At 41.5% G+C, this 10,799-nt stretch overlaps 2 protein-coding genes across 8 annotated transcripts; both read left to right on the top strand.

The window, feature by feature from the left end:
* Window positions 1-587: 587 nt before the first annotated feature.
* Window positions 588-2,394, top strand: atp5if1a (ATP synthase inhibitory factor subunit 1a). Its single transcript, XM_082521028.1, has 3 exons — window positions 588-769; window positions 1,913-2,025; window positions 2,111-2,394. The coding sequence occupies exons 1-3, from the start codon at window positions 698-700 to the stop codon at window positions 2,250-2,252; spliced, it is 327 nt and encodes a 108-aa protein (XP_082377154.1). The 5' UTR covers window positions 588-697; the 3' UTR covers window positions 2,253-2,394.
* Window positions 2,395-2,819: 425 nt separating this feature from the next.
* Window positions 2,820-10,236, top strand: LOC309698508 (heterogeneous nuclear ribonucleoprotein R). 7 transcript variants are annotated; one of them, XM_082521009.1, is made up of 16 exons: window positions 2,820-2,983; window positions 3,630-3,790; window positions 3,884-4,002; window positions 4,119-4,226; window positions 4,355-4,468; window positions 4,646-4,822; window positions 4,991-5,126; window positions 5,255-5,460; window positions 5,552-5,701; window positions 5,793-5,914; window positions 5,999-6,537; window positions 8,447-8,507; window positions 8,845-8,912; window positions 9,464-9,524; window positions 9,811-9,917; window positions 10,062-10,236. In XM_082521009.1, exons 2-12 carry the CDS (start codon window positions 3,634-3,636, stop codon window positions 8,479-8,481), a joined length of 1,863 nt encoding a protein of 620 aa, XP_082377135.1. In that variant the 5' UTR covers window positions 2,820-2,983; window positions 3,630-3,633; the 3' UTR covers window positions 8,482-8,507; window positions 8,845-8,912; window positions 9,464-9,524; window positions 9,811-9,917; window positions 10,062-10,236. The 7 variants fall into 7 exon arrangements, with proteins under 7 accessions (XP_082377135.1, XP_082377136.1, XP_082377133.1 ...); XM_082521010.1 differs by lacking the exon at window positions 8,845-8,912; XM_082521007.1 differs by having other exon boundaries at window positions 8,845-9,524.
* Window positions 10,237-10,799: the final 563 nt, after the last annotated feature.

Genomic DNA, 10,799 nt, shown 5'->3' with positions numbered 1-10,799 from the left:
ATCATGTTTTTCTCTCTCATCTTTTAATTAGGTTCTGCTTATCTCTGCGTATCTGCTTGTTTTTGCAGTTATGTTGTGCTGAGGCATCCAGCACACACCCTCTCTTCTTGGCCAGAAAAAAAACTTGAACTGAAATAAAAGACTTTGTTCTGTTTTCAAAATCATCTTTGGCTGATGTAGATAAATATCAAGGAAATGAGAAAGGACACCATCACAAAATTTAATATATAGATATACAGAAAATACTAGCTTAATTTGGATTTTACCATACCATGATAATTAATCCCATTAATATCTGTGAAACAAAGTTGACTTGGATTGTTGAGTGTTATGTGCTTTGTATTTGAGAAACTGGACTGATCCACTTGAAATTACATTTAATGTGTATGCACGCGATTTGTTTCTTAGATCTTATGCAGATGACTTCTGGACTGAAAAGCTAAAAAAAAATCACCTGAAAGTGCTGAAACAAGCTGAAATACGAAATTTAAGATGGAGCCATATGGACGGAACTGCTGCACTTCTCCCCCTCGCCGGGTGGTGGCAGCAGCAAGCGCGCATGTGCCACAAACTGTATTCTCCACGCCCATACAAGGCGTTTACTTCAAATTTCCGCATTTTGTGCTAAAAGGACAACTAGTCGCACTAAACTTTTCTCTGTTTTGGTGCAGTTGTTTTAGCTGTTATTTGAGTGGCAATGGCGAGACTTCTTCTGGGGGCAAACCTGAGGAGATGCGTCGCCTCTCAGATCAGAATGGCATCTGATCAGGTAAACTTTGGTGGGTTTGGTGACAGTTTTGGACGTTAGCAGCTAGCTCGCTAACGTCTGCCATATCAGTAAAAGGCTCGCGAGGAAGCCAGGTGGTCAAAAATGCGACTTAATTGGTGGAAAAAGCAAACAGTGATGTTTGTAAATAGAGACGACAGAAGATCCCTCATGGCTGCAATGAAAAACACGCAAAATGATGTATGTGCAGTTTTATTTACCCCTAAACACTTTACTGACTCACTTTTTTGCGACATGTCAGTTGGTTTATGGCTATATAGACTAAGTATGTGACATTAATTGTAACGCTGTTCTTATGAACAGGATAAAATAAATATTTTATCCCCTTTTTAGTTGTGTAAATACCTGAAATCACCAGCATTTATGTGCAAAACTGCTGAAATGTGGCAAGCCCCTTATCTTGGAAGGAAAAATTAATTAAATTAAGCTTTATTCATTGTTTCAAACATATATTGTTGCTGAAAGGAGTCCGTGAAAGAAGTGAAAAATCTAACCTTACTGTGTCATTTCAGTTGAAGGTTGGCACACCTTATTCAGACTCCAATGAAAATGGTCAAAGGTCAAAAAGATCACTGTAGTCTATTCCACATTCTGTACACTCAGTATGAGCTGCTGCCTGGCACACTTCTACTACAACATCCAGCTGCCTCCTTTAGAGGTTGTCACAGCAGATCGATTGTCTCCAGCTCATATCACCCCATCCCTAAGCATCTTCTTCTTTATTATATTCATGAGCCTCCTCTGACATCTTCCTCTTTTCCCTCTGCCTGCCAGCTCCATCTTCAACAGCCTTTATCCAATATATCCACTATCCTTCCTTTACACATGTACAAACCATCTCAGCTTTGCTTCCCTAACTTTATCTCCAAGTGCTCGAAATGTACTCATTTCTAAACTTGTCCAATCTGGTCATCCCAGTGAAGATCTTTACATCTTCAGCTGAGCCTTCTGTCATTTTGTCAGTGCCACCATCTCCAATGTGTCAAGATTTTAACTTGTGATGGATGAGCGTATACTTGTGGGTCAGATGGAAAATAAATGCACTTGTCTTGATTTACAGAAATGTTGGTCCTAATATAATAGCACTTGCACTTTGATGTCTATCGTTTTGTTTTTTTCTTCTAGCTTGGTGAGTTGGGCAAGGGAGCTGGGAAAGGTGGTGGTGGAGGAGGCTCTGTGAGAGAGGCCGGAGGTGCATTTGGAAAGAGAGAAGTAGCGGAAGAGGAGCGATACTTCAGGTAAATATTCCCTGGGATTTTTATTTTTTCCCCACAACACTTTCACCCATTAACTTTTTTTTTTGTTTGTTTTTTCCGCTTGTAGGCAGAAGGAGAAGGAGCAGATGGAAGCACTAAGGAAGCATCATACGGAAGAGATTGAGCACCACAAAAAGGAGATTGAGCGTCTACAGAAGGAAATCGATCGCCACAAGGGCAAAATCAGGAAGCTTAAACATGACGACTGAACCTTGTTATTTCTCTTTAGGAGCCCAGACGTATCAAAAGGTTAATGGTTATTAGGCATTGATTTTTGTCCAGCTTATGTAAAGCTGAGGTCATGTTAACACTATAACTTCAAAAACAATAAAATAAAATGATTAATTTTCACATGTATCCAGAATTAATTGCCTCTCCTTTATTGCCTAACTTTTTTTTTTTTTTACTTTGAGCTTTGATTTGTTTTTTAGAAAAAGGAGGCTGATCCTGTATGTAGAAATGTGGCTCCCATTGGATTAAAGCGGTGCCAGTTATAGTTCATTCTCCGTGGTTGGATAGCTGATGGAGGGCTCGTTTTTGATCCCAGCGCTACCCGCTTAGTTTGAGTTGCAAAGCCCTTTTGAGCTTGGCCCCGGTTATCGCCTGGTTTGGTTGGCGTTAAGCTCAGCTCACTTCATTGCTTATAAGCGGTAAGCATACGTCTTAAACTTACTATAAGCTTCAGGTTGTCCGATACGAGCACGCCCGGCCTGGCCTGTCAAAACGAACATACTCGGCGAGTTTTCGTCCACATCTCGCGATGATTTCGAAGCAGTGGCGTTGTTCCGGCGAGCCGACGACGAGACCGTATCTGTCTGGAAATTTGTCTCGTGGGTTAGACTCAAACATATTCCGCGCATTTAGACACTATTTGTATGTCCGATAGGCTAGTCGTTTCACGTTTTAACACCCGTCGGAGTTAGTTTCCTGATTCGCTCTGGTGAGTTTCGCTAACTGTGTGTTTGCCCGTGTACGGGGCGCGCGTGTACTTGATTTGCGAAAGGTGTCTTTCTGCACGGCGAGGCCTTCGTATGTAAGCTCGTTAGCCAGCTAGAAAGCTAACCATCATCATTGTTTTGTTTTTTTCCGCAAGGGCAAGATAACGTATTCGGGGATCCCTCTTGACTAAAAATGCTGTAAAATCTATCCAGCGTTGTCTACTTGTAGAAGAGGGTGTTGTGGGGTCAAAAACATATGGACGTAAATACATAAAAAGAAAAGCATTCATTTCGCTGGCTTGCAAGCTGCATGTGAAGGGGGGCGGGACTGAGGCTGTACGTGTTTTCTTGAAGTGACCAGGTTGTTGTTGTGCAGTACATTATAACGTGTCGACGCCAATTATAGTTATTAAATTACATTTATAAGAACTACAGTTCCAGTGAGTCCTATTTTTTATTTTTTTGTAATTAAATAGAAAACATAAAGCTTGTAAATCAACTTGATTAACTGCACTTGAGTTGATGACATACATAAAGATTGAAATGTAGTTTAGGATCGTGGATCTTTCTTTTTATTGGTCTGATTTTAAGTAAAATAAACTCTTAAAAAGAACCATTAAAATGTATTTCTTTGCTTTGCTGCTGAAGGAGAATGGCTGCTGCTGAGGTAAACGGTAGTTCTGCCCCGGCAAAGGAGGAGGAAGAGCCTATGGATGTGACCACAACACACACAGAGAACTACCAGACCCTCCTTGATGCTGGGCTGCCCCAGAAAGTAGCTGAAAGTCTAGATAATATCTTCCAGACAGGTGAGTGGCTGTTTGTTTATTTCCACTAAAAGAATAATGTATAGCTGCTTTTCTGTAGCTGAGCCTGATGCTGAACGTCCATTGTACCCGTAGGCCTAGTGGCATACGTTGACCTGGATGAAAGGGCTATCGATGCACTGCGGGAATTCAATGAGGAGGGAGCGCTTACTGTGCTGCAGCAGTTCAAAGAGAGCGACCTGTCCCACGTACAGGTATCCACATAGGAGAAAATGAATAGACCCATGTCTATTTGCCCTTGACAGGAGTTTTAACTTGACACAAATTGTTGCAAATTGATTATCTCATTTGATTTTGTTTTTCATTGCAGAATAAAAGTGCTTTCCTTTGTGGAGTTATGAAGACCTACAGGCAGAGAGAAAAACAAGGAAGTAAGGTACAAGAGTCCACCAAGGGCCCAGATGAGGCAAAAATAAAGGTAAACAAAGTCATTTGGCTAAGCTCTTTTGTGTAGCGGGTCAGATTGAATGTCATATAAACACGCCTCTGCAGCCGCAGTTCAGTTAATGTTTGTTTTGTGTGTGTGTGTGTGTGTGTGTGTTTCAGGCCCTGTTGGAGCGCACAGGATACACCCTGGATGTCACTACAGGCCAGAGAAAATATGGGGGTCCTCCACCTGAGGATGTGTTCAAAGGCACTCATCCAGGCAGTGGAACTGAGGTAGAGAAGTGATTGACAGATTAAAAAATTGTCTGTCATGATTTCCAAGGCTGGGTTTTATTATTTGAGTAAGATTGAGAAAATATAAGCTAAATGTCATTCATAAAGACTAAAAGCGTAATGTTTTGCAAATCATTACGCTCTCTCACATTTCTTTCCCCTCTGTCCTCTCCTCAGGTTTTTGTTGGAAAAATCCCCAGGGATTTGTATGAAGATGAGCTGGTGCCGCTCTTTGAGTCTGCTGGTCCCATCTGGGACCTCAGGTTAATGATGGACCCTTTATCTGGTCAGAACAGAGGTTATGCCTTCATCACATACTGCAATAAGGATGATGCACAGAAGGCTGTGAAGCTTGTAAGTAATGTCGCGGGAAATATCAGTCCATATTTTAACAGCTTGAGGAGAAATAGACTTAAAGGTTTACTTATTAGAAAGTGTAATAACTTGTGCTTCACAGTATTTTCAGCTCATTTCACTCATTTGTTAACTTGTCTGGGGTTTTTTTGTTGTTGTTTTTTACAGTGTGATAACCATGAAATCCGCCCTGGCAAGTACTTGGGAGTTTGTATATCTGTTGCAAACAATCGCCTGTTTGTCGGATCGATTCCAAAGAACAAAACAAGAGAAAGTATATTGGAAGACTTTGGCAAAGTGACAGGTTTGTTTCTAACATGCAGGTTTTTGTTTCTTAGAGACTCATTTAAACAAATTATCAGTGCTTAAAAATGATTGATAAACACACACAACAATGGTTGTGAAAGTCAGATGTTATTGTTTACCTCACAGAGGGTCTCCAAGAGGTGATATTGTATCATCAGCCGGATGACAAGAAAAAGAACCGTGGTTTCTGTTTCCTCGAGTATGAGGACCACAAGTCCGCGGCACAGGCTCGCCGTCGCCTGATGAGCGGCAAGGTCAAAGTGTGGGGGAACCCGGTCACTGTGGAGTGGGCTGACCCTGTAGCTGAACCAGACCCAGAGGTCATGGCTAAGGTTAGTGATTTTAGTGTCCCATTGTTTAATACACATCAGGCATGCTCTGCATTCCAGTGCGACAAACATACTGTTTCCTCTGTTGTTACAGGTAAAGGTGCTCTTTGTGAGGAAGCTGGCAACAGCAGTGACTGAGGAGCTTCTTGAAAAGACCTTTTCCCAGTTTGGAAAGCTGGAACGAGTGAAGAAATTGAAAGACTACGCTTTTGTCCATTTTGAAGAGAGGGATGCTGCCGTAAAGGTGAGTTTCTCGTGCTTTGGCCAAACCTTTTTGCTTGTGTGACGATTCCGTGAGTTTCTTTTATGAGAAACTGATTGTTTTGTTTGATTAGGCAATGGAGGAGATGAATGGGAAGGAACTGGGAGGAGAAGAAATTGAGATTGTCTTGGCAAAGCCCCCAGACAAGAAGAGGAAAGAGCGCCAAGCAGCTCGGCAGACTACCAGAAATGCGGGGTGAGTCTGAGACATCTGACTGGTCAGCTGACGTCTTCTCATTTAAGGAATCAACTGCTTGAAGTGATATCTTCTTCTTTCCAGGTATGATGACTACTACTACTATCCACCTCCACGCATGCCTCCGCCGGGCCGAGGCAGGGGCCGTGGTGGCCGAGGGGGCTATGCCTATCCACCTGATTACTATGGCTATGATGACTACTACGATGACTACTATGGCTACGACTATCATGACTACCGTGGTGGCTATGAAGACCCTTACTACGGCTACGAAGACGTGTACACCATGAGGGGCCGTGGTACTCGTCCCAGCAGGGGAGGTCCACCTCCTCCCAGGGCTCGTGGAGCTCCACCGACACGAGGCCGGGGTGGCTACGCCCAAAGAGGGCCACCCCTCGGTGGTCCGAGGGGTGGCCGAGGAGGGCGAGGTGCCCCTTTCCAGCCTCAGAGGGGCCGCGGTCCTCGCGGGGCCAGGGGCAATCGCGGCGGCAACGTCGGCGGAAAGAGGAAGGCAGACGTGTTTAACCAGCCTGACTCCAAGCGCCGCCAGACCAACAACCAACAGAACTGGGGGTCCCAGCCCATCGCCCAGCAGCCCCTGCAGCAAGGGGCCGACTATTCTGGTAACTATGGTTACAGTAATGACACCATGGAGTTTTCACAGGATTCTTATGGGCAACAGTGGAAGTAGATGCACCAAAAGGTATTTGGCAACAAAAAAAAAAGAAAAGAGAAAAAAAAAAGAAAAACAACAATAAAAAAACAAAAAAACAAACAGGAGATTGGCCACAATGTTTTTGATTGACTTTTTATTCTTCATCCTTCGTGGAAAAAAAAAATCTGTATATATCTCAGAAAAAATAAAAATAAATGGACAGACCCCAGAATTGGCTCAAGATGATTGGCTGGAAAGCCTTTTGGCTGAAGAAATGAACGTAACCGTTGTGGTGAATCATTTCCTACTCCTACGGTTACATTGGGACACGTGTCTTTAAAAAAAGAAAAACACTCAAAAAACGCTTTTATTGTTACTTTTTGTTCCTGGTTCTTTTTAAAGCCAACAATGAACATTTACACACACAAAAAGAAAAAAAGTGGACATTTCCTTCTCAAAAAGTCTGAGACAACATTAAATAATGAATATTGCCTTGCAGGAAGTTTCTGTCCATGCCCCTTTCCTCCCTTCTCCTTCTTGTACTCCCTTTATTTGTGGTTTCTCATAGTTGCTTTAGGGACTTGCTTGTAAATAAATGCATATGGTAGAGCTTTCTTACGTCATTTTTTTTTTCTTTTTGTTTTTGCAACGGTGGAGAAAAGAATCCACAGGAAGGAAGAAAAATCAAAGTTTTGTAATGTTTAAAGTGTATGCCTAGCGTTTCTAGATATAGACAAATTGTGTTTTTTTGTTTTTTAAACTGATACCATAACTTCCTATGTTTTCTTTAAACTTGCCCAGTAGAATTTGGTTTGGCTTACCTTAAGAGCCATAGCAGTTTGTTCTCTGATGTTCTTTGTATTTATAACTTTTACGTTTGTTCCGTTTCAATAAAACTCAGCTGAGCATCAGTCAATTGTCAGATACTCAAATTCCGTGTTGTCATTCAGTATTTGATTTGATTTTTAATCTCAATTCTCTCATTTGGATGAATATCTTCTTTTCCAAGTCAAATTCTTTCTCTCTCAAAGGTTAATCACAAACGACTGAAATTGCGCAGTCAGACAACGGGACGAGAATTCGAAAGGTGTCTGGATGATACAAAAGCAGGATTTATTTTTTGTATTCCTTATTCTTCAGACTGCAGTAATATCCTGCACACTGAATTCATGTTGTGAATGTTGCAGCAACAATTAAAGGGACCGCACTGTAAATTGGACTCCTTGCAATTACCCAAGATTGTTCCTGTCTGTCAAACGGTGAACAACCAGCCTACCGTCACTTAATGCTGTCGTTTATGACGAGAAGATGGAAAGCAATTTACTCTTGTGAAAATAATGCAAATGCTTATTGAGCTTTTTATTGACCGGTATAACATTTAATAATTGGAGAGCAGTGGGTAGCTAACACAGGATTTTCACAGGTGTAAATTTCCAGCACCTCCCAGCTCCAGTGTTTTGTTTTTTCCCCTCTTTTTTTAGGGCTGACATCTTATGAAACTTAAGCTCTGTATCCACAAACTTTCAAGACAAGGACAGTTTTGGATAATAGTAGAAAAAAAATTATTCACACGTCTGTGGTCCTGATACTGACCTCCTTACAACATTTAGAGCAACACATTTGACTTGGAATGGATTTTCTGCAGCTAATTTCCAAAATCTGCACATCATCTCATCGTCTTTTTCTCTCCTTTTGAAGACCCCAAGGATCTGACCATCCAAATTTCCTAAAACGCACCTCCAGCTATAGCAAGCGATCACCTGTCAGGATCTGTTTAGAAAACTTTTTGTTTTGTTTCTTTTAGCCATTGCGTTTTGGTACCATGGTGTCATTGTATTTTGTTTCATGTGTCTGTCCTCTTATTCCAACCTGCCTAGGTGGAGAAGCATTGAGAGCGGCACCGCTAGAATGAGGAACTCACCTGAACGGTACTCAAGGGTGAGCTAGCCTTGCACAGAGTACTGTCTCCTCTTCTCTAGCTAATTGTAATCACTGGAGAAACACTAGCCCTAATTATACACTATGCTTTTATCATCTCTTTGCTAATATACTCTGCTGTGAATCAACGTTTTTTTCCTTGGGTTTTTTTTTTTTTTGGGGGGGGGTGATTTTTTTTTTTCTCTCTCTCCTCTTTTCCAGGCTATCAAGAAGAATCAAAAATTGATTGAAGAATCATTGAAAATAATAATTCAAACCGGCAGATTTCTGGGGTTTAGAGAACATGGGAATAATGGGTACTTCATTCACAATTATAATGTCAATTTTTCATCTAAAGGTCAATGGGAGTCGTGCACAAATTTAGACTGATTAAACAGCCAGAAGGGCAGCCAGCCAAGGAATTTGGTAAGCATTTGTAAACCTAAAAATATGCAAAACACCTGCTGCCTGTCTCAGCTTACTGCACCAAAATCGTCTGTTGTCTCCACGCGTTCTTTAATTTGGGCGGTGGGTGCGGAATGGACACTTTTCCCCTTCTGTGCCACTAGAGGTAGCAGCTCTGCACCAGCACTACCAGTGGTGCATTGTTTCCTTTGCCGATGCTGCACTTATTGGCTATTTTCAGAGCTGAATGGGTGTTAATTAGGGGGTCCATATTTACTAGAGAAGTTACTTTTCATATTTATTCAATCCGATTTTGAGCTGCTAACTTAAACATCTGTGAGACTGGCCTGTGTTTAAACAAAGGCTGCACCTCTAAACTGATGTCTTTACCCTTTACCGCCACAAGATGGCAGTAGAAGGGCTACATTATTTGTGTTTCACAGGTAAGCCGGGGATGTAGAGCTAGTTACTGACACACACACATTTTGATTAAAGTGCCTGCAAATGCTGGAGTTTCCATAACAGCCTCTCATGTCAGAACTGTGTCTTTATATGTTGCCTCTTGTCACCAGGCAGTAAAGGACCTGCCCCCATCCATGTGAATGGGTTCACAGAAATGGAAAGGACTGATTGGTAAGATTGTTCATTATCAAGTAATACTCAGAAAGACTAAATATGATTTTATTTTTAGGTTAGTTCATGTTTTAAAACAATGTTGGATGTCCTAGTTCTAAACTTCCCAGAGCAAGTAAGTCTTATAAGGTTTTCAGAATAAAAATATATAAAGTTATGGATTTTGTGGATTTTATAAATGAGCATCATATGACTCTCTACAGTCATGTGCAGGGTTTGATGGTTAATGTTTAAAAATCGATCAACCAGGATTTCTTTTAGCAAGCTTTTTGTGTATGTTTTCTAGGGACTGCTATCCCTGATGATAAACCACATACCACAAGATGAGGAAGGTGCAGAGGTCCAGAACCCAGGGGGGCACATCAGCAACGTTAGGCTCAACAGAAGTCAGAGGTCAGAAAGTTTTGCAATGTAGTAATCGTATAAATGATCCCCTTCTCAGCTGGAGCAATGTTATGCATCAGAGATGTGAAGATTTTATAGCGCTTGATTTTTAAATAAATAAAAACATGTCCTTTTTTTTTTGTCTTTGGACAGAAATCGAAGAAAAAGATGGACACGTGACCCACAGCTCCATCAGAGGCCTTTGGCTCCGCCTAGTAGGCTGCCACTGCTCATTCATCCAGCTCAAAGATTTACTGCTGGAAGAGGGAACGATCTATGTATCGGACTGTTTGAGACATGTTATTGCACAAATAAATTTGCAGCTTTGTGTGTGCATATTTTTTTTCTTTTGTATAAACACAATATTATACCACTACAGCATTTCTGAGATCTCATTAGAAATCACTGAGTGCAGTAAACTATAGCTGACTGTCTCATAGCACATTTCCAGTCAAACCAGTGGAAATGGGCAATAGGAGAGTGGGCATATGTGGCTCACTGTAGACCTCAGCCAATCAAGCTGACTGTACTCAACTCACTGCCTCACATCACTCAATACAAATAAATACAGGAAGCACAAAGTTGACCTAAGCAAAGGAAATTTCATGCCTTAAACGTTTAAATAAATATTGCATAAGTCACACAGGATGTCTGCACCATGGCACTTATAAGTATATATTCTTAGACGTTCAGTCAAGTGTGATACATTGAATACGCAGATGTGAACGACAGTGGGGGCTGGTTTGGGAAAAAAGGCTGAAGACGTGTTACAACAGAGTCCTGCAGCAGCTTAAAGATTTTAGCAAAGCGTCGTGAAGGAGTGACCGCTGTTTGTAATCCTTCGTCGCTAAATGTTAAATGTTGGTTAAAAAAACGTCGAAGCGGAAGTAA

The sequence above is a fragment of the Aulonocara stuartgranti genome (assembly GCF_965226115.1).
Source record: "Aulonocara stuartgranti genome assembly, chromosome: 22".
Taxonomy (NCBI): Eukaryota; Metazoa; Chordata; class Actinopteri; order Cichliformes; family Cichlidae; genus Aulonocara; species Aulonocara stuartgranti.
This window is presented reverse-complemented; position numbering and strand designations above follow the sequence as displayed.

Bases quoted from the DNA above. Each gene is read 5' to 3' on its own strand.
- atp5if1a (XM_082521028.1), top strand. From the start codon at position 698: ATGGCGAGACTTCTTCTGGGGGCAAACCTGAGGAGATGCGTCGCCTCT. The intron at 770-1,912 runs GTAAACTTTGGT...TTTTTCTTCTAG, and splicing joins TCAGAATGGCATCTGATCAG to CTTGGTGAGTTGGGCAAGGG. The intron at 2,026-2,110 runs GTAAATATTCCC...TTCCGCTTGTAG, and splicing joins GAAGAGGAGCGATACTTCAG to GCAGAAGGAGAAGGAGCAGA.
- LOC309698508 (XM_082521004.1), top strand. From the start codon at position 3,634: ATGGCTGCTGCTGAGGTAAACGGTAGTTCTGCCCCGGCAAAGGAGGAG. The intron at 4,003-4,118 runs GTATCCACATAG...TTTTCATTGCAG, and splicing joins GCGACCTGTCCCACGTACAG to AATAAAAGTGCTTTCCTTTG. The intron at 4,469-4,645 runs GTAGAGAAGTGA...TCCTCTCCTCAG, and splicing joins ATCCAGGCAGTGGAACTGAG to GTTTTTGTTGGAAAAATCCC.